Source organism: Phragmites australis, chromosome 12 (assembly GCF_958298935.1).
Source record: "Phragmites australis chromosome 12, lpPhrAust1.1, whole genome shotgun sequence".
In the NCBI taxonomy this organism is placed as follows: Eukaryota; Viridiplantae; Streptophyta; class Magnoliopsida; order Poales; family Poaceae; genus Phragmites; species Phragmites australis.
The window spans coordinates 32,279,826-32,301,797 of record NC_084932.1 but is presented as its reverse complement, the minus strand read 5'-3'; the positions used below and the strand labels follow the sequence as shown (position 1 = coordinate 32,301,797).

Genomic DNA, 21,972 nt, shown 5'->3' with positions numbered 1-21,972 from the left:
GCATTCCCTGTGAAACTTGGTGACGTAGTGAGAACAAATATGTTGCTGCAACCTGCAACTGCAAGTGCAATGCTAAGGTAAAACTGCAGTGGTCGCTGCTACGAACTGATTCAGGAGTTAGAAGTGGCCGCATCACCAGTTGAAGTATAGCATCTTCGAGGGAAAAAAACATAGGAGACTGGAATTCCTCCAAGCAGCTTATTACGAGCACTGCATGCAAATTGTAGGAACCAGTCGCGAGACCAAATTAATTTACTGCAGTGAGCAGTACGTAGATAGTTCACTAGCTACGAGCTACGTAGGTCAGGTGGCGGCGGCGGCGGCGGCGGCGGCAGCGAGGGGAGCGCGGCAGAGCGGGCAGGTGGCGTGGAGGTGCAGCCACTCGTCGACGCAGGCGGCGTGGAAGTAGTGCATGCACGCCGGCAGCACCCTGACGGCCTCGCCGTCGGCCAGCTCCGACAGGCACACCCCGCACGTCGCCTCGCTCCACCCGTCCGCGCTCCGGTACGTGCACACCAGCGGTCCGGCCGCCGGCACCATCTCCAGTACGGCCCCAGCGGCCGCCACTGGCTGCCGCACTCTGTCCCCGCCTCCTCCGGCATCGTCGTTGCTCGGGCAAGGTCGTCCGCGACGACTTCCGTCGTCGGCCTCCTGCACCTCCTTGCGCTTGCGGAGTAAGCAGAGGAGCCAGAGCAGCACGAGGACGAAGACCAAGGTGACGACGATGGCTTCGTACGTGTTCTGGTTCACCATGATGCCGGAGTCCTCATGCTGCCTGTCGTAGTAGTACGACGATGTGTACCGCCGGTACGGATTGCCGTCGTCCTGCATGTGACCATCGTTGCTTGCGCCGCCCTTGCTTGTGGCCATCGATTTCGTCACCAGATTATGATTGGTATATCGACCGATCGTCATCTTTTTATAGAGGAGCGGGCTAACGACGCTTACGAGGATATTAGGGTGCGGTTTTCCCAAGTAGTGTTCTTGTTTTTCGATCTTTCTTTACGTGTCTACTAAGCTAAGGTTTGATCAGCCGACCAAAAACTTTGAAGTTTTCAATCACCTCCCGATATCACAAGGCAGCACATCAGCTCCTCTAGAATGTCGCACATCTCCGACGAATATACGTCTTACATAGTCACGAGCACACATCATAGTAACCAGTCAGTCTCTACATATATATATGTACACGCACACTGTGGTTCGTCAGGCGGCGGCGGTGAGCGGAGCGCGGCAGAGCGGGCAGGTGGCGCGCGCGCGCAGCCACTCGTCGACGCAGGCGGCGTGGAAGTAGTGCATGCACGCCGGCAGCACTCTCACGGCCTCGCCGTCGGCCAGCTCCGACAGGCACACCCCGCACGTCGCCTCCCGCCAACCGTCCGCCCTCCGGTACGTGCACACCAGCGGCGCCACCGACTGCACCATCTCCACGGCCACCGCCGCCGGCTGCTGCCGTGCCCTGTCCCCGCCATCGCTCGGCGGTCTATGACCGCCGCCGCCGGCCTCCTGCGCCTTGAGCGAGCGGAGCCAGAAGCGGAGCAGCTTGGCCAGAACGGCGACGATGGCCAAGCTGAGGACGACGGCGACGGCCACCTTGTAGTGCCACGACATGCCGGAGCCGTACGGCCGCTGGTAGTACGGGAACGAGTTGGTGTTGCCGCCGCTGTTATCGGCCATCGATCGATCACGACTCACCAACTTACGAAATTGTAAGGTGGTCAAGGCTAATCACCTTACGAAATTAAGATTAATCGTCATGTTTTTATAAGGAACGGGGACTAACGACGACGCTAACGAGGCTTAATTACTTGTTGCGATCGATAGATGGCTACATGCTCAAAGAAATGAAGAAATAGCCTGGATCTCTCCGTATCTTGATAGATCGGATCGGAGGAATCTACTATCTAGTGACGAGTAATTAACTGCAGACGTTCGGAGATTTTTATTTATTTTAACATTTTTATTTTAATATTTTAATACCGACTCCTACCGGACTATATTTACAAGAATTAACCTTTTTACAGTGGCGCGACAAAACAAAGTTACCATGCTAAAGGAAATACGCGATGTGGCACGTTTCCTATCACAACTTTTTATTTGAAACTTTTTTAGTCCCATGATAGTAGTCATTTATCACGCCATGACCACTGGCGCGATCAAAGTAGTTAGTTTATGAAAATATAGTCTATAAGAGATTAAGAGTGTGTTTGGATGGATGAATTTGGAATGTTTCTCGTTGGATTCTCGAGAATCTGTAACAAACACACTATATGGAGAAACGTTTTGGAGAGAAATGGGCAAAACGTTTCGTTGAATTGAACTCGCGCGTGAAACGGACCCCTCCTTCCTACTTTGCCTTACCTCGTCTCTTCCTACACCCATCCCCCGCCATGATCAGATCGAGTGTAAGCCCGATTCGATTCAAGCCACCGTGACTGGAAGGCGAATAAGAGATGGCTGGAATATCGCGAACCACCCATGGGCATTAACTATGATAGCTCACTGTCTGAGCTGCCATCGGTTTGCTTGTTTGCGGCACATGCCATGGTGGCTATCTAGCCCACCTTACCTCTCTGAAGAGTCCTGCCTGCACCGCTACATCTGCATCACCATATACCTCTCTAACGAGTCCGCCTTTGCCGTCAAGTGGGTCATCCAAAACTACCTTTGCATTGGGGATGCCACCATTGCTGTTTCACGACTACCCCCACATCTGTCCTCTATGGTGCCAACTGGGGCTCCATCCCCGTCTCTGTTGATGACAACCATGATGCTGACGCAACTGAGGCGCTACGCCGACACCCGCTGAGAAGCCCAAGGAGGCGAAGAAGAAGTAGGAGGAGGACTCTGATGCCTTCACGCCCACCAAGGCACAGGACCTCACACAACTTCTCGTTGTCACACAGATCCCCTTCGAGATCCACATCATCAAGGACCAAGACATGAAGGAGCGACTCTGCCTCGAAGTCGAGTGCCTCGGCTTGTCCGCTTTGATATTGGGCAGTCGAGGCTTTGACACCTCGTGCAGGGCAAGGAAAGTAGATTTGGGAGCGCTAATGACTACTACGTGCACCAATGCGTCTCTAATTTATTACTACTCATTTTTAATATTGTTATTGAAAATAAAAAAAAATGCTATATCAACATAAGGGCAAAGTGGTTAATTGCACCACTATTCTCTCTATCAAGAAATCAAATCCAGCTAGTTAGCCAAATAATTTTAAGAAGTGATTATAATTTACTAGAGAAATGTTTTTATGGAGAATCCGTAACTGAGACATTTATAAGATAATTCGGATCACTGCCAAATAGACCCTAATATTAAGAAAGGTTAAAATAAATAAAAATTCCTTTATTTACTGTCTTGATATTGCAATTGCTGTACCTTGGTTAACTTCTATATCATACATTGTTTTTTTATTCGATGTTTTAGATTACAAGCATTCCGACCAAGATGTACACCTACTAGTTTAAATTGGCAATCTACTCGTGATTCAATAATAGATACTTCTTTTGGAAGAACACGTAGGAGATCTGTGCTTAATTACGTTTAAGGAGAAGGAGTGGTGATTTCTTCTTCCTATAGCACGGAATTATTTGGGTCAAACTCAGTACAGGTCTTTTATACTAGCAAAGATACGTAATCGATTAGAATAGTCATTAATGTTGATGACATGTAGGTCACCATTTTGAAAATTGAACAACGAGACGGTCATAATTTGTAGTTAGGGAGACAAAAAGAAATTCTTCTCGGTGGTGTGACATTTTGAATTGATTAGAATTGCTCTAATCAATGTCAGAAAAAGAAAAAAAATGGCTCCAGCTAATTTTCAATTTTCCCTCGAAAATGGATCAAACCAACGCTCTGCTTTGCTCTACTCTTCTTCCCCTGAAAACGAAACAGAGCAACACTCTGCTTCCTCCTAGTCAGCTTCCCCTGTTCTTCCCCGCCGGCCATCGTCTCCGGCGAGCCCGGCATGGTTGCTCTAAGCCTCTAACACAAGGTACGCCGTCGGTACTCCAATCCAGGGAGGGGAGGCGCTGCTACGTGCGCACGAGGATCTCTTCGAGGGAGACGGAGAGCGAGAGCTGGTGGTGCAGCGACCCGGGGGTGGGGGTGGGCGTCGGCGTGGTCTCGGCGCGGCACATCGGGCAGCTGGTGCTCCCCCGCAGCCAGGTGTCGATGCAGTCGGCGTGGAAGTAGTGCATGCACTCGGGGAGCACGCGCACCGCCTCGCCGTCGGCGAAGTCCGCCAGACACACGGGGCACGTCGACTCGCTCCACGCCTCCTCCTTCCGGTAGGGGCACACCACCGCCGCCGACTGCACTAGGTGCACCCGTGACGACGAGCTCAGCTCCACGCTGTAGCTCTCCTCCTCCTGCTGCTGCCGCGCGCCGCCCGCCGTGGCGGCGCCTCGGTGGTGGTTGCGGCGGCGCCTCCTATCGGCGGCGTGGCAGCAGGTGACGAGGACGCAGTGGTGCATCAGGAGCACCACGGCAAAGCACATGACGGCCAGGAGGCCGATGAACACCGGCGTCCGGTACGTCGATGCGCTGCTCATGATCGACGACAGCTTCGGCACACGAGTATGGGTAGGTGAAGCATGATCAAGGCGTGCGCGTGTGGGCGCAACGAATGAATGGCGTATGGCGCAACGAGATGAATTTGAGAGGGGGCAATGGCGTATGAATGGCGCAAGCGGACAAGGCCACCAGCGATGCTTACGAGGGTTCATGGCTGTTTCTGTTTCTGTTCTTTCTTGTTGCTTTGTTCTTGGAACTACATGTGAAATACTTCAACGAGCAGACCAAACAGATGAGACTTGATCACCTCAAGGTTAAGATCCATACATATTCCATTTTTTTGGACGAAAATTTTATACAGACACCTCTAGCTACAGCACCAACTGGATGGCCGCCATCTGTCTCCAAAGCGTGGGGTGGATCATGTAGAAATGAAAACTTATCCTGCATGCTCTTTACTTGACATATATAATTAGTATTGAGTAGATCTCGTTCATCGTTTTGAGATCCACGTTGAGGATAGATGACGGCCATCCCGATGGTGTTGCACACGCATAGTCCACCGCTGCAGGAGGAGCGTCTCCAACACCGCTGCATAATTTTTTCCATTTTTTGAATCACTAATATGACTTGCAAATTAACTAGCTAATTATTACGACTAATTGCATCGCAAAGTACTCAACTAATCTCCCCATGTTCGTGGTACACATATAGCGGTACGGTGTCGCTTCTTATTCCACGTCGCTTCTCCATGGTTGCCTAGTGATGACGGTTCACTCTGTCCTGTGTCGGGCAGAAGACGACCTTGAGCTCGCCGGGCGCGACGCAATCCTGCGGCGTCGCCTCCACGTCCGTCGAGTTCGTCCTCGTGTCGGGGCACCTCTCCTTGAACACCCCCGCCGCCGTCGCCCCGGCCCCGCACCCGCCCCCCGGCGCCCTGGCGTCTCCGGGGCACACCGCGCCGAGGTCCACGGCGCAGCCCAGGGTCGGGCACTGCCGGCCCTCCGCGAACCCGTGCGGCGTGATCACCACGGCCACGTTGAACCCGTCCACCAAGCTCACGCTGTACGCCGCCAGCCCGCCCGGCCCGCCCACGCTCACCTGCGCCACCGTCACCGGCGGCGCGTCCCCGGTCTCGCACCGGACGGGCGACGCGTCGACCACGTCCTCGGCGCAGCCGGTGCGCGCCACCACGCGGCCGGACCACGCGCCGGGCGGGAACGCGAGGGTCGCCAGGCCCTCGCCGCTGCCGTCGAGGCGTCCCACGGGCTCGCCGTCGTCGCCGACGGGGACGGAAGGGAGGCCAGCGTTGGCCGTGACGAGCGGCCAGACCGGGAAGGGGCAGAGGTTGTGGAGGGTAAGGTTCGCGGTGGACGGCTCATCCGCCGCGGCGACAATGGCGGCGAGAGCCAAGGTGATGGCTAGTGCCAAGGTGGACGACATGGTTGATGGGAGATGCAAGTGTTGATGTTGGAGTGGTGGGTATATATATATAAGAGAAGGTGAAACGAAAATGGTGATGGTGGTGGTTAATCAGCAGCGAACGCATGCATGTGAAGATGATCGGCACGTATGGCATTCTCTCTCATGTTTCATCTCTTGTCAGCACTAGAAACTGGAGTGATGGTTGTTCTAGAAGCTCCTAAGGGCTAGTCTGCGACTGAATTTTTTGTCAGGTGGTAAGCACCTGCAGTATTTGTTGGCATCAAAAATTACAATTTTTATGTAAATGCTTAACACTCTTTTTCCTTAAACACCTAGCTATAAGCACCTAGCATTGTTAATACCCTTATACCTTCTAGAAATTAATGGAGCAACTTGGACGGTATCAACCATGTTCCAGCATATAATGCCTGCATTTCTCATCTAAAGAGTTGCAGAAGCAATCAAAGGTGTTTTCAGCACTACCAACATGATAAACCAAAGGAGCCCAATTTAATTGACATGTTTGCAACAGCTCTAAGAGGATTGGATTACATAGAGTTTCATTAGTCACGAGCGACAACCCTCGTCCGCCTCCTCCCTCGCAACTCTGCAAAACCGAACATCCAAAAAGATTCAGAGCTGCTTGCAACAGACGAACAAGCAGTACGGTAAATTCCTCCTCCTCTCTTCGTCACCTGCTGGTCAAGATGTGTTGGGACAGTTTGTCCCTCACCATGATGCCATTTTCATCTGCTAACTGGCACACCTGCTGCCTGTAATTCACGTCGTGCTCGCTCCATGTGTGCGCCTCATCCATGGCTGCATCCTGCAAGTCTATGATTATGTTGTGCAGCAAGCAGCACACATGGATTATCCGAGGCAGCTTATGCTTGTCGGGGCGCCACATCTCCCCCTGCAGGAACTTCCATGTGCCCTTGAACTTTGCCAATGTCCTCGGAGCGACTGTTCTCGCTGCGGAGTGTCTCCTGTTGAACTCGGCTTTCAACTCTGTGAAGTCCTTTTCTTGGTAAGGGGGGAGGAGCCAGGGAAGAAGGGGGTACCCTGAGTCGCCAATTATGTATTCCCCAATTTCTGATCCATCTGATACCTTCAGCTTACTGCCGTTCAGCCGCTCACCTTTCTCACACAACTTGAAAAGGCCAGAGCTGTGCAAAATGCTCGACTCTTTCATGCTACCAGGCCATCCAGTCACGATGTCCGTGAACCTCGTATCCGGATCGACAACGGCTTGCAAGACCATGCTGTAATTCTTCTCATGGTCGAGCCAGACCTTGCAGTTTGGCTCGGCTGAAGAAAGGCACATTGTGATGTGTGTTGTGTCTACAACACCACAGCAGTTTGGCAAACCGTAGATCTTCTCAAACTTGGATTTGATCTTCTCCATTTCGCCAGAGCTTGGCCAGCGCAAGTGGTGGCTTCCTCGCTCCTCCATAGCCTCAATGAACCTCCAAGTTATCAGCGAGACGGTCGAGTGGTTCACGCCAATAGAGGATCCTACAGTCACCAGTGATCCACCAGAGTTCAACCTTCGCAGAGCTACGGCCACTCGATCTTCTAAAGACAGCATCGTCCCATCAAGAAAGGTGTAGCTGCTGGACCTCACCATCATTTCATCTTTCACCAAGCTGCAGACATAGTTGAAGGTTCTTCTGGGCATTTTGAAAACAGACTCAAATCTTTGTGCGTCCTTGGTAGAAGATAAAGTCCCTACGAACAAAACATAAAACTGGTTACAAAATCCATAACTGGCAAGGCAAGAGCTCACTTTGAAAGTGTTAAAGAGACTAGAGCAACCACAGATGAATTACATCAAAACATTCTTAATCTAGTTTTGTTAAAGTTGGCAGCGAAGTGTTTGTCAGGTGAAGATCAAATTTCAAGCTACACAAGTGTCATCTTTGATACAGTAACCGTAGGGAACAATGGAGATTATTTACGGATCTGCTGGAGGGCACCTAAATCAGAGTGGTCTTAATGAACATGATAGGCATCATATTCAGACAACTAGTAATTGCTAAACTAAGTTCCATTTCCAGTACTCTAGTGTAAAAGGCATCAGCGGTAATTTCTATAAGCAAATAGAAACTTCGAACTTGTTTCCAGTTAAACTAAGCAAAATGAAGACATAAAAGTTTAATCTTCGAATAATAGCCCAGAAATAAATTTTGGGGTCAACCGTGTTTCTCAATATAGCCAGAAAGAGTAACAGTCCCTTTTCTGAAAAATGATCTTCATACCAAAATTCTACTTCACCAAATCAGAAAAAGTCCTGAAACTTCTAAGAAATTAATGAAACAACACAAATGTGCACTGTACTGTGCAAACATAACAAACCAATCCTGACCATCTAGCAAGAGTTACAGACCAGTTACTGTAAATAGAATGGTTGATGCTAAGGTGCTACTACATGGTTGCATCACAAGCAGAACCTCATGCTTCAAGCAAGATTAGCTATGATACAACTAGCTCTGCTATCAACTGATCAAGAGCTTTTCCCACAGTCAAATTAGTGTACTGAAAGGGACTTTTAGTTCGACAAAGGTTCCAATTTTAGCCAACATGAAACACATCTGCTATGACAGAACAGGAACAGGAACAGGAACATGACTTCTCGCATTCAACTAGGATGCAGAAAAAGGAAGCGCCGACTAGCTTCAGTAGCCAAACAAACTACCAAAATTTATGCCTTCAAGGTGTCTGAAGCCTGCATTTGATCTCAAGTTGTAGCCAATCGGCTAAACTACGCACATGAACAGAAAAAAACACAACTTTTTGATCCTCCATGCCCAGTAATCATAAGTCATAACAGAGATAAACAATTCAGAGATAACCTAATTTTTGTTCTTCCCAATTTCAACAGAGAAAACCATCTTATGCATCATCGGCATCCAAAATCACATCTAGAGACCAAGTGTCACTCTCCTGTTCATGTACCACGATGTAATGCAAAACCACTGAACAAGACACACACCACTACTCTACTAGCCCAATGGCATTTCTCCAACTCCTACGATACGACCACATTTATGACGATTACTTGCTAACACGATCGACGAAGCCACAAGATTACTGGCATAATTCATCCCTGATGCAATTTAGATCTACCAATCGCCACCTGACGCTCGCGAGCTACACAATCCGCACAAATCTTAATTGATACCGTACGGCCGGCCGCCACCAGGGCCACCACTTGCAAGAGACGGACGGGAGAGACGCACCTGCCATCCGAATGCAGAAGCCATCCCACCAGTCGGCAGGCGCGCCGCCGTCGGCACCCGCCGCGGCGGCGGCGGCGGCGGCCATTGCCGTGGCCTTCTTCTCCGCCGCGGCTTTCCTGCGGCGCTTGGCCCCGCGCAACGGCGGCATGGCTCGCTCGCACGCGCGGCGAGCGAATCTTGGAGCGCGATTGGGAGGCACGAGGCGAATCAAGAACCAGGGGCGGGGACGGATGACACAGGGAGAGGGGAGCCACGTCACGGCTGCGGGAGAGAGGGGGCGGCGGCGGCGGCGGCAGCGCGGTGCCTCTCTTTCTTCCTGGGATGCAGAGCGCGCGCGAGCGCGTGGTGTGGCTTGGTGAGTTTGTGGGGAAGAAGCAAGGAAGGAGAAGCACGACGAGGCGAGGCGAGGAGCTGTGTGCAGATGGAGGGAGGTAGGGAGAAGGAGAGGCTTCTTCTTGTTCTTGGCAACTTGGGAAGCCAAGGAATAGGATGGATGGGAGATGAGGAGAGAGAAGGTTAATTTGTATGATTTTGTGTATTCAAGTGTACCATGAATTCATGATCCATGTATTAAGTATTTATTACTCGCTCTAATTCCAAACTAGTTAACTAGTGTACGACATTGATATGTTCTTCAAGTATAATAGTTTAATACTAACGACTTCTATGATATGTAACTCCAAACCGAACGTTTTTCGGATATACTAATGTCAATTTTATGTTGGCATTGTACGTAACTCTTAATATGGTGGTGGTCGAAACTAAGATTCAACTACCGCAAATCGGGAAATAAGTTATATTTCTGATCAGGTGAGTATGGTTTAATGATGACAGACAAAAGGTAATACATTCATGTGTTTATTCACAGTAGACAGATAGATTATAGAACGTGTGTACGTGCAGTAGATGATTTGTTCCCAACTGAAGAAAAAGCGTCATTTGCTCAATTCGTTTATAAAAAATATATTTCTGTTAAAATTGAAAAGAAAAATATTGCTGATTATTGTGGATTTGACAGCGCCAATGTAGAAATCAATTGCACAAACCAAGATCTGGTGCTTGCTCTTAGGATTTTATTCGTATACCGATGGTTCGAAACTAAAATTTTTGAGTTAAAAGTCCTAAAAACACTGCTGATTGCTGTGGATTAGAGTGTTGCGGACTGGGTCAACACCATCCTTGCTGTCTCTTTCACCAGAAAGAAATGTTGGGCTTGAACTTGAATGTGTCACCGTTAGCTTATCATTGCCGGTATTTATCCACAACCATTCGTTCCTCTTATTACTAAATTTAATTATCAAGATATTCTTGTCACCATCTTTTCATGAAAATAGTGAGTTGGCAGCCACTCAACTAGGGAGAGAGGTGCGTCTGGTCGGCAAATCCACCGCACCAATCTCAAAGTATGCATACCCACTGCACTTAGTAACTACAGTTGAGTGCTATCCTATTCCTATAGGTGGCGTTTGGATGCATCTTAGGCTAGAGATAAGGTTATAGACTGAGATATAAAAGGTTAGTTAAAAATATGGATATAAGTATATATTTTCTTTTTAATGTATGTTTTGCACTGGGTTAGAAATAGAGAAGAAGAGAGAGGTATATTCCGCTCACAACCCACCCCTTCTGGTGGGATAGAAAAGTGAGAAATGAGGGTCTTATATCTCATTCCTTCTCGCTCTTTATTTCCGAATCCTCCAAACCAAATATAGGAAAAGATTTTTCACCCCCCCCCTCTATTTCCCTTTCCCACCTCCAATATCATAGTAGCCAAACGACACAATAAGGATTCTTCACGCAAAGGAGAGATGTTTTTTTACATATTTTTTAATTTTAGAATTTAAAAATATATACATCCATTTTAAAAATTTACACATCTATATTCTTATCACCCATTCAACGGGTGACAACAGGAGGAGTTGGAGCCCTCACATTGTCCATATTGTCGCACCATGTAGACTCGCCCCATTGAATGACGCGACATGTACTAAGCCTTGTCCATACTGACGGGTCACGTAGAACTATCACCCGTTGAATGGACAACAAGTTCATGTTGCCTGTTGGACAGATGACACGAGTATAGAGTGTAATTTTTCAAAACAGATCTATATATTTGTAAATATTAGAATTAAAAAATATATTAATAAAAAATTTGAGAAGAGCCTGTTTCTTGGGCCTTGAAAAGCCTAGTGGGAATTCATTTGGGCAGGCCTAGCTTCTTGGTCGGATTGTGTACCTAAAGGTCCATCAGGCCAGGTTAGGCCAATGCTTCGTTCTAGACTTGTAAACAATGAAGCATCAGGAACCAACCAAACACTCTAATCCTAGACTTGTCTGGCCATACAGAAAGTATCAAGATTTCAGGCTACTTCGAGGCAGCACTTTTTCTCAGGCACATGGCCCAAACAGACCCTATTTGCAGGTGCGCTCCAATTGTTTGCCCCTGTAAGGAGCAGTTCATGTCACATATTTCTTAGCATCAAACATATTGAAGGAGCAGTTCATGAGTTTTTGTTACGTTGTATCACTTACGAGAAACAATTATATAATATTTGCTACTTGTATACAGTGACGGATTCAGAATTAAAAAGTATGAACTCTTCCTCTTCTTCTTCCTGTTTTTCTCTTGAAGTGGGAGGGAGCCTTAGGGTCGTTGGGAGGGGCTGCAACATTAGGTTTAAGCTTAAATGCCCATGAAAACTTTATAAAATTCATAAAAAATCAAATAGTTATATGGTTTATTGACTTTATTCTATGAACATACTAATCCAGCCTTATGCCTAAAAAAAACTAATATATCCAGCCCTTGGTTGGTATGTGCCTCCTTGGTTGGTACACATGCTTCGCATCGATGTGTGTATAGGAAAACCAAATTGAGGTACGCATTGCGAGCTTAATGGTCTTGGACTTGTGACTTTATGTAATTAAGGTCAGTATATTTTATTTATCTCGAAGGAGCACGTAAGCCAGATTAGGTCATTATTACGCTAGCTACGCGCTTACACTGACGGAAGCCGGCCTTAACCTGTTTTCGTATCGAGACTTGAAACCGTTTACCGCGCACGATATGCATGCAGTATCGTATGAAGAGGGAACGTAACTAAAAATTCAAACAAGGCGAAGGCGTGTGTTTAATTTCCTCAGGAAGCAGGATAAGCTCGATTTGATGCGCAAATACCATTGGCGCGTGGAATGACATCACTATTGCGCTATTCGACCTCACGCACTAGCTCAAGTCAATACATATCCAGGTGACCAGGTCTCTCAGTCTTGGTCTTGGTCTTAGTCTTGGTCAATTGATCCTCGTAAGTGCTGCCTCGTTAGTGGTACTTGTATACAGTGACCTTTTACCCATGCGGTTATTAATCTCACATGTATGTATCAGTTGTTCACACCAACCAGAAATTCCCCGACACACTTAGCACCTGTTTGGCATAGCTGGGATCAAAGAATTCTTCTAGTTAAGTATTCCTACTTTATAGCTCAAAAAATTTATAGAGCTAGAGCTATAGATATACTAAGAGTATTTGAGTCAAATATTTTATTTTTTTAGTCTAAAACTAAAAACTACTTAAACCATCTTACATTAGTTTGCGAACTCAAGATCTGATATGGAGTTAGAAGTCATTGCTACAAAAACTATTTTTTACATTCAAAGTGCCTTTCTACAGGGGGTTTATATAAAAAACCGCTTGAGCAGTCGGAGGTGCCCCCTCTGCGGTTTCGGGTCACATGTGGAAATAAATTTTCAATGACGATTGCTTACGACAATCGTATTTGCAAATGGTACGATTACCGCAGACAATTCCTTATATGAACCGTCTGTGTAAAATGTCATTTTTAGAGACAGTTCTTTATGTAAACCGTTTTTGAAATTGGGACATCAAAGACGATTCCTTATGTGAATTACTTGTGTTAATCATCCCAATTCTAGAAGCGATTCACATAAGGATCCATCATGATAATGGTTATTTTCAGAGATAGTTCCTTATGTGAATCGTCTCTGAAAATGCTATTTTCAGAAGCGGTTCCTTATGTGAACCACCTTTGAAAATGGATAATAACTTATCTTAAAAAATCATAATCATTTCATACGAAGTCAGATGGGGACAATCTTTATGCGTATATTGTAGCCCTCGATTAGATCTACAAATTTGTAGTTGATTTTTTTTTATTTGAAATCATTTAGGTGTCTAAATAATCAGTTGAAGTTTTAGACATACGAGAGATTAAAATAAGTGCATATGCTATTGTTACCACAAGTCCTATTGATAAAAGCAACTCAAAGACAAGGAGAAGAAAAAGAATATTACCAATTCCAATATCTCCAACAAGATCAACAAGAAAAAGACCAAAGACCCCCACCCCCACTATCTTCTCAAGAAGAAGAAAGATCGATGACAATGTAGTGGCCTATAAGGTTAGCATGCAAGATAGGGAAGGGGCCAACCATTTGGATACTCAAAATTTTTATTGATAATATAAATGACTCCAAGAAGGTTTGAATTCCTAAAATGACTTTGAGTTCAAGGGACTCGAGAGGATTTGAAGACTTAGCTTACATAAGTATTAGTGATAACAAATAGCATACGCACTCATTTTGATCTCTTATGTATAAACTTCAAACAATTATTTGGATATCTAAATGAATTCCAATGAAAAAAATTCAACTATAAAGCCGCAGATCTCGTTGAGGGCTACAATTTTCATATAAAGTTTGACTCTATCTGAGTTCGTATGAAACGTTTTAACTTTTTTAAGATAATCTATCATCCGTTACTAGAGGCGGCTACTTATGTGAACCGCCTCTAGTAAGGGATGATTATTATCACAGACGGTTTCTTATGTGAACTAAATGTGAAAATAGATGACAGCTTATATTAAAAAAATCATATATTTTTCAGACAAAATCGGATGAGGACAAGCTTTGTATGAAAATTGTAGCCCTCGACGAGATCTACAACTTTGTAGTTGATTTTTTTTCTTTCATTTAAAGTCATTTAGATGCCCAAATAATTGTTTGAAATTTCAGATAGAAGATATCAAAAGGAATACATTTGCTGCTAGTATTACTAGTAGTTCTCTGGTGGATGGTAATGAGGGTTCGCGTGAGTTGAGGGGTTCCGAGTTCGAGTTTCAAGAACCGCACGCACGCGTATTTCGCGCAAAAAATCACGTGACTTGTGACTTACGATGTCAGCCGTGGGGGGGGGTGCCTGGTCAGTATATTTTTTTTAGCTTTTTTCAGGCAAAAAAATATTGATTTGGGAATCGATTATCACAGGTGGTCTGCTTAAGGAATCACCTGTAGAAACCTATTTCTACAGACGGTTTACTTAAGGAACCGCCTGTAAAAATAGGTTTTTATAGGTGATCTTTTTTGCGCTTGTGAAATTTTTTTATTTCCACATGCCTTCGATCAGAGGTGGGTGGCTAAACGTCTTTAGAAATGGGTAACACCCGCATCTGAAAATAGTTTTTATAGTAATGAGCTGGAGCGCTACCAAATATGACCATAGTGTTTCCATTGTGTCAATCCTAGTATGTAGCTTGCTCTGACAGGAGCCAAGAAGTGTTGGGTAATTTAATAAGAGAAAACCGCAAAAACTCACTTGCACGTGAGAGGTTTTTAAATACCCATCTATATCTCATTTTATTACGGTTTGACATATGCAAGTTTTATGTGTTTTTAAATTCCCCTCTGTGTCTGTTGACCGACCAATGTGGTTGTCGCGTAGCCCCAAGCGTGACTCAGCTTGTCCATCATAACATCATGAGGTGCTAGAGATGCTTCTAGCGCAAAAAATTGTAACAGAGTTTACCCTAGTGCAAAAATGATGAAGGATGACAATGGCAATCGGATTTAGAGAGGATAGATAAATCTCGGAGGTAGCAGCACCAAACTCTGTGAAAACTCGTAGACGAGCTTGTCTTTGGAAAATCAAGTATTCATGCAAAGGCTGAAGAGGCTATCGAGGTCGATCAATGGGCAAAGGTATGATTTGAAAATACATAAAACCTGCAAGTGTTAGACCCTAAAGAATTGAGAAGCAAATGAGTGTTTGAAAAAAAACCTGACTTGCAAGTGGGTTTTTATAATTTTTCCTTTAATTAATCAATAATTGTTGTGCTAACTCATGTGCTACCTTATTTTGCTCTCTATTTAGCTTTAATAACATTAACATTTCCCAACATTTTTATAATCATTTTGCTATCTTCTATAAAGCTTGCATTAACAGAATGATTAGTTGCTTACTTGCATGCTAAGTAACTATAGCGCTAATGAACTAGAGATAACACACGTCAAGATGACTATCAGCCTCTCAAGATGACTTGTAATCTTTCTAAAGTAAACTGCCACTACCACAGAGAAACTTATACGAGACTTCTTGTCTCTCATGGTTCTTTTATAACTGTGTGAAAAAAATTATCTCCCATAGTCGCAGAGCCATGTGAGACAAGCTCTACGGTTTCAGTATGAATCCATCCCAGACAATATTAGGGACATATCCATTTCTGAACCATGCATAATACTCTATAATCGTAGAGGATACCAGAGGGCCAAGCTTCTCTCAAATGGTTCCACTTCCCCACCTGTGAGAAATAAATATGCTCCGTCTTTTGCTCCAGGACTCTTAGCTTCCCACCGGCAGTCTGCCTCCCTACCCCCTCTCCCTCCCTCCCAAAACACCCGAATGCTCATCCCCATTTTCCTCTCCCCTTGGCCTCCCAATCGTCGCGGGCTCCTCTAGCTCTCCGATCACCGCCGCTCCTCCACCCCCAAGGCCACTCCTCCGACTTCGCCACCGCCGGTGCCAGCTCCACCATATCCACATGTGTGCCCACCACATTTGACAGTTTCTTGGTCAAGCATATCTGAAAGTGCATCTAGGTCCCCTATGTGGGTTTTGGATAATTGATGATAAGAGATTAAGGGACTAATGATGTTTAATGAGTTTATGAACATGTATTAGTTTCATGAAGTGTTAAATGACGCTAGAGTCCCTCAAAAAGGAAAAGAAAAGCAGCTTGTGGATACTCAATAGATTTAAAATTATCTTTTATTTTTGAATTTGAGTATATGCATGTCGTACTATCAAGAGGGATACGTTTAGATAGACTTGAAGATATTTTAGTGCTCAAAGTACCTTTTAGCCTATTTGTGAGAGACACAAAACACCCCACGAACACTGAAAAACTCTAGTGTAATAGCTAAACCCGAAAATTTTGGGCTATTCCGGATGTTCCGGATAGCCAGAACCTCCGTACTCTCTCCGGATAGGGGTCTCAAGTGAGTTTTTCTTTCTGGACCCGGAAGTTTCGGATAATTCCAGAACCTCTACATTCTGGAGGTCCGAAAGCTCCAAATTATTTCTGATTGAGGCTCTCGGGTGGTATTAATTTCTTGAACCCGGAAGTTCCGGAACCTTCAGATTCTGTTACTTTAACAGGGTTTCGAGGGTAGCTATCTCAGGGCAATCCGGAAGTTTTGGATTAATCTGGATATTCTGGATTGAGCCAGAGAGCACAGTAACGGCTAGTTTTTGGAGATTGGGTATAAATACCCTCCTCACCCCTTCACCCAGGGGGTGCTGACCTACCTTGAGCCAAAAACTTTTAAAGCACATTTAGAGCTCTCCCACTCTCTTTGCTTCAAATTCTTGATGGATTTTGAGAGTTTGGTGAGGGATTTGAGATTAAGTACTAGCGAACAACATTCCCATCTTTAAGTGCGTGAAGACATCGTCAAGCCACATCGATATCGTGTTTGTTACTCTTGGAGGTTCATCCTGCTAGACGTCTAGGTTTCACCGGCTGAGCACCCAAGCTTGTGGAGTGTCGTGGGAAATTTGTGAAGGCATCTCCTCGCCTCCGCAAGGAAAGAGGACACTTGAGTAAGCCCGAGCTCGATCTTCATGGTCGCTCGGTGAGGAAAAGGGTTGAAAGCGACTCGACTCTTTGTGAGCTCCTCAACGGAGACGTAGAATCCTTGGATCTGAACTTCGAGAAACAAATCACTTGTCTCCTTGCTTATTTTCTTGTGTTCTTGTGTTCGTTTGCGTTCTAGTTGACTTTTGGGCGATTTGCCCTGATCTATGCGGTTGTGTGTTTGTTGCTGTAGGTGTCTTGTGAAAAGGACTCACTACATCATTTATAACATGTGGTTACATCTAGAATAAACTATAAGTGCCTAGGCATTGTTCATTTTCGAATTTATTCACTGTGACTAGATTATCTGGGTTGAGCCTGGAACTTCCGAATAACACTAGAAGTTCTGGATTGAACCCGGAGGTTCCAGATTCTGTTAATCCGCTGCAAAGTTTTAATTTTTTAGGAACGCCTATTCACCCCCCTCTAGGAGACATATCTATCCTTCAATATTGAAGTTGGAGGAGGTCTTAGGGGTTTCACTAGTGGAGATCAACTCTGAGCTCTCCATTGAGTTAAAGGAGGTTGGCGGCGATGACAAGTTCAAATTGTGGTGGGAGGGCAATCCACCACTGTCGGGCTCGAATGAGAAGGCTACGCCACTCCACTGCAACAAGGAGGATGGAGAGGAGGAGGAGGAGGCTGATGGTGCCTCCATCGACAACAACTTATCCTCGGAGGTGGAGGAGGCTGAGGGCAAGGAAGAGGACGAGGCCAAGGGTGACAAAGAGGAGGCGACACCAGTGATGAGGGGGCTGAGGGTGACAAAGAGAACGCCATTGTCGTGGACGACGCCGAGGGAAACACCGACCCAGAGGGTCTGGTCGGCGTGAGCAATGATGGCACCATGGGCCATGCTGACGCGGAGGGCATGGACAATGGTAAGGGCACAAACGATGAATCTGGTGCCGGCCGCCAACCCCCTTTTCACCATCGACCACAATGACACCCTGGATGGGGGCCGAGCAAGAGGCGTAGGATCTTTTAGGATTAGTTAAGTGTAGGTGACGGCGTTCTGAATTGTGTGATTTTATGTGAATTTGGATCTTTTTTGTAGTTATTGATATTTCTTTTGTGTAAATTTATGAAAAGACCAGTTGGCAGCTACGCCGATGGCGCCGCCAAAGAAGGCTAGGATGGAGGGTTAAAATGTACTCATCTTCTTTTTTATAATTAAAAGATCATTTCTTAAATTAAATTTACTTGTGTTTGAATTTTGGCGCCATCTGAATATAATAATGACATGTTAAAAGGAATTTATTATGTTATGTAAACCTAAAATGAAATACAAGCTAGTTTGATGGGAAGAGGGTTGGGTCATATGTAAGTGGTCTTGAGTTCATATCCCCCATTGTTTTTTGAGTCTTATTTTATTATTTTGTCTTTTTAGTCTCTGAAATAAAGTATCACTGCCATCTTGTCTCCCACGCTTCCAACCGTGAACTATAGGAGTTAGCCATTATCTCACACAGCTACATACCTGTGAGATAATCTACAATAATCTGAGATGATATCACTGTGATGCTAAAAACCTGTGTGAGATGAGGTGTTCCAAGCCGTGTGAGGTGAGCCTCTGCGTGTTCATATGTGAGCAAATTTTATCATTCGAGCACTGAACTAAATTAAAGTGTGGGCAAATTCAACCATTGGAATACGAACAGATTTGGAAAAGAAGACGCAGAATAAACATCCCAACCCACGGCCGTTGGCCGATCCATCGATTGCGTGCACTTGGGCAGGAAAAACCAGGTAAACTGCGTGGAACATGCTTGCATGTGAACTTGTCTGCTATAAAGTATATTGTGTTATCCATATCAATCAATTAATCAAATGACAAGTCTTGGTCATCATAAACACATGTGCTGCTCATCTAATACTAATGCAATGTACATCACCTAATTAACCAACTAGAAGGAGACGAAATTAGCACGTCTCACTTCACACCCAATTAATCGTCTCAAACTGCTACAGTATTTCTCAAAGATCAAGCTCGTCGTTTTAATTTATATATATATGTACGCCTAGTGGTCACGGAAGCTTCGCACACGAATCTCCGAGCAAAACCGACGGCCCATACGTGCACGCGTGACGCCACAAGCACGCCGGGAGCTCGCATCCACCGCGCGCCATACCTAACCAAACTACCGCGGAAGAGCATAGAAACTTCGCATACCACACGCGTATGCCACGTGGCACCCTATCATTGGCTCAAACGACCTTGACTTGACTCAGGTCAACGCTGGCTGGCTGGCTAGCTAGCTAGCTTAGGCATCGAGGCATCATCCGCGGCTGCATGATCGAACGGCTATAAATACGTGCCCTGGCTTAGCATTACGACATTCGATAGCTAGCTACCTCATCCAGACAAAAGCGTCTGTGAGTACGTACGTGAAACAAGTACATATGGACGTGGACACAGCAAGAACGACGGCGCCGGCGGCCATCACGAACGCCGGCGGCCTCCTGCTGTTCCTGTCTCTGTCTCTGTCGCCGGCAAGCAGGGCGATCGCCAAGGGCAAGCAAAGGGCGCGGGTGGAGGGCGCGTTCCAGTGCCGCACCTGCGGGCGCCGCTTCGCCACGTTCCAGGCGCTCGGCGGCCACCGGACAAGCCACAAGCGGCCGCGGGTGCGCGCCGACGGCCTCGACCTCCTGCTCGGCGCGCGGCCCGGCAAAGGCGCTGGGAGGGACGATGTCCACCGGTGCCACACGTGCGGCGATGTGTTCACCACCGGGCAGGCGCTCGGCGGCCACATGCGCCGGCACAGGGCGGCGTTCGATATTGTGCATGCGCCAGAGACGATGACCAACAAGACCTCCAGCTTGTCAGTAGAGGGAGATGACGCGGACCCCTTGCCAACCAGTACCTTAATCCACTTCATATGATCGATCATTCATCAATAAAATGTGACCTATACATAAACACGTCACAATGCAACGTAACATTCTTCCTTAATGAATTGGCAGTGCTGCTCCTGCCTCTCTTTTCCAAAAAAAGAAAAGAGAAATACGTCACAAGTTTTATTTGTTTATGTTGTAATGGTTATTGTAACGACAAGTGATACATGGTCTTCATGATCGATGTTGGTTAAATGAAATGAATATATATGAACCCGTATACTGCCTCCGGATCCGCTCAGCCAAATGCAATTGTTTTTTGGGTGACTTGCGCTCTTGTACTGATGGAAACCTCAACTGATTTTGTATTAAGACTTGGAGGAGTATAGCGTTTACTACACATTTCTGTGATGCAGTTTCATATCAAGAGGGAACTATATAACTTGAACAAGAAGTACGTACGACGTTTCCTCCCTCAAGGAAGCAGGATAAGCACGTCTAGTAACTAGCTAGTATTTGCTAGCTGTTGACTTGCTATTGAGATCGATCGAGTCTCTCTGACCACACACCATCCAGCAGGTCTGTCATCAAGTCTTGGCCTTTGGTCGTTGATAGTATGCTCTAGTAACTAGCTAATGTCGATCACATGTATAAGTTGTCCACCAACCACATCCGAGAAATATGTGACATCTCTCTGTTTCTTTTTGAAGGACCGAGAAAGACGATCAGACGGAGGGTGAATACGAGTCTTGTTAGATTTTTTGATGGTCTTTCTTAATTATCACCTAACGTTCATCTCTTCTAGCCGGCTAAGATCACTTAAGCATGATAATCTAATAACCCTAAGAACTAAGCTAGGGAGCTCTCAAAACACCAAGGAAAACGACCAAGACGTAGCGGAAATAACCTTGAACAAAAGCTAAGAAGAAGGGGTGCAAATACCTCAATAGTCGGTTAAACTAAGCACATTGGTCTAACCAATATTATAAAAACAGGAATTTCAGCATGATGCTACTTGAGGGAAAAAAAGGATAAAAACCCTATCAAACAACCTCCAAAAGAGCTCAAATTTGAACCACAAACAAATAAGAACCTATATACAACCTAATCCAAGAAGAATCAACCAAAAAGATTAAGAAAGTTGGGAGCTTTCATGAAAACTTGGAGGAGGGGAAAGACAACAAACAAAACCAAAAAAGTGTGTTCGTGAGAGGGACCAAGTACAGATCTTCAAGGATAATTTCTCACATGTTATAACTTTCAAAATTACCAAGAAACCGCCTCCAAAAGTCAGCTTGAAGGTAAAACGAAATTTCACTGAAAACTGGCAAAACCACAACAAGATCCAAACTTGTGAAGATGGATGGATGGATATTAACACTATAGAAATACCAACCCACACAAACCTCTATCACTACTGGTTACTTCAAAACTAGTAGTGGTAATGTATCATTGTCGGTTTGTGTCAAGAATCGACAGGGATAGTCTATTCGGAAAGAACTGGCACTAATAGTCTATTATCATTATCGGTTCATATCAAGAACTGGCATTGGTGCCGGTTCATATCAAGAACTAACAGTGATAGTAGAGGAAATATCACTGGTAGTGATAATAGTTTGCGATATATCTTTAGAAATTCATAATTTTTTCATACGAAGTTAGATGGTGACAATTTTTATATGAAAATTATAGCTATCGACGAGATCTACAACTCTGTAGTTAACAACTTTTTATTTGAAATTATTTTGATTATCAAATAATCATAAAAAAATTTGGATAACAAGTGTCAAAAGGAAAAAAAATCCCATTGCACTCAGTAATCAGTGATATGTGAGATGGTAAGGACGCTTCGTGCAAGATGAGAGGTCCTGGGTTTAACCCTTACAAACCACATGCATGCGTATTTCGCACGAAAAATCATGTGACTTATGATATGTGGGTGTAATTTTTTTGAACTTTTCCAACCCCAAAGATATTTGACGTGCGACCGTGTACATAGCATATGTGAGTGGTCTAGGT

The 21,972-nt window shown here is 45.5% G+C and overlaps 5 protein-coding genes and 1 pseudogene across 5 annotated transcripts; 2 read left to right on the top strand and 4 right to left on the bottom strand.

The window, feature by feature from the left end:
* Positions 1-303: 303 nt before the first annotated feature.
* Positions 304-870, bottom strand: LOC133886548 (RING-H2 finger protein ATL51-like). The gene has a single exon (XM_062326216.1). It carries the CDS (start codon positions 868-870, stop codon positions 304-306), a length of 567 nt encoding a protein of 188 aa, XP_062182200.1.
* Positions 871-1,206: 336 nt separating this feature from the next.
* On the bottom strand, positions 1,207-1,677 carry LOC133886547 (probable E3 ubiquitin-protein ligase ATL45). The gene has a single exon (XM_062326215.1). The coding sequence runs from the start codon at positions 1,675-1,677 to the stop codon at positions 1,207-1,209; it is 471 nt and encodes a 156-aa protein (XP_062182199.1).
* Positions 1,678-2,539: 862 nt separating this feature from the next.
* Positions 2,540-3,469, top strand: LOC133886546 (universal stress protein PHOS32-like; annotated as a pseudogene).
* A 377-nt stretch (positions 3,470-3,846) lies between these two features.
* LOC133886044 (receptor homology region, transmembrane domain- and RING domain-containing protein 1-like) lies at positions 3,847-6,233 on the bottom strand. The gene is made up of 2 exons (XM_062325777.1): positions 5,406-6,233; positions 3,847-4,555 (listed from the first exon to the last, which is right to left on the bottom strand). The coding sequence occupies exons 1-2, from the start codon at positions 5,966-5,968 to the stop codon at positions 4,045-4,047; spliced, it is 1,074 nt and encodes a 357-aa protein (XP_062181761.1). The 5' UTR covers positions 5,969-6,233; the 3' UTR covers positions 3,847-4,044.
* Positions 6,234-6,441: 208 nt separating this feature from the next.
* On the bottom strand, positions 6,442-9,709 carry LOC133886043 (protein ALP1-like). Its single transcript, XM_062325776.1, has 3 exons — positions 9,190-9,709; positions 6,646-7,678; positions 6,442-6,557 (listed from the first exon to the last, which is right to left on the bottom strand). Exons 1-3 carry the CDS (start codon positions 9,335-9,337, stop codon positions 6,518-6,520), a joined length of 1,221 nt encoding a protein of 406 aa, XP_062181760.1. The 5' UTR covers positions 9,338-9,709; the 3' UTR covers positions 6,442-6,517.
* A 9,764-nt stretch (positions 9,710-19,473) lies between these two features.
* LOC133886048 (zinc finger protein ZAT18-like) lies at positions 19,474-20,225 on the top strand. The gene has a single exon (XM_062325782.1). The coding sequence runs from the start codon at positions 19,522-19,524 to the stop codon at positions 19,999-20,001; it is 480 nt and encodes a 159-aa protein (XP_062181766.1). The 5' UTR covers positions 19,474-19,521; the 3' UTR covers positions 20,002-20,225.
* Positions 20,226-21,972: the final 1,747 nt, after the last annotated feature.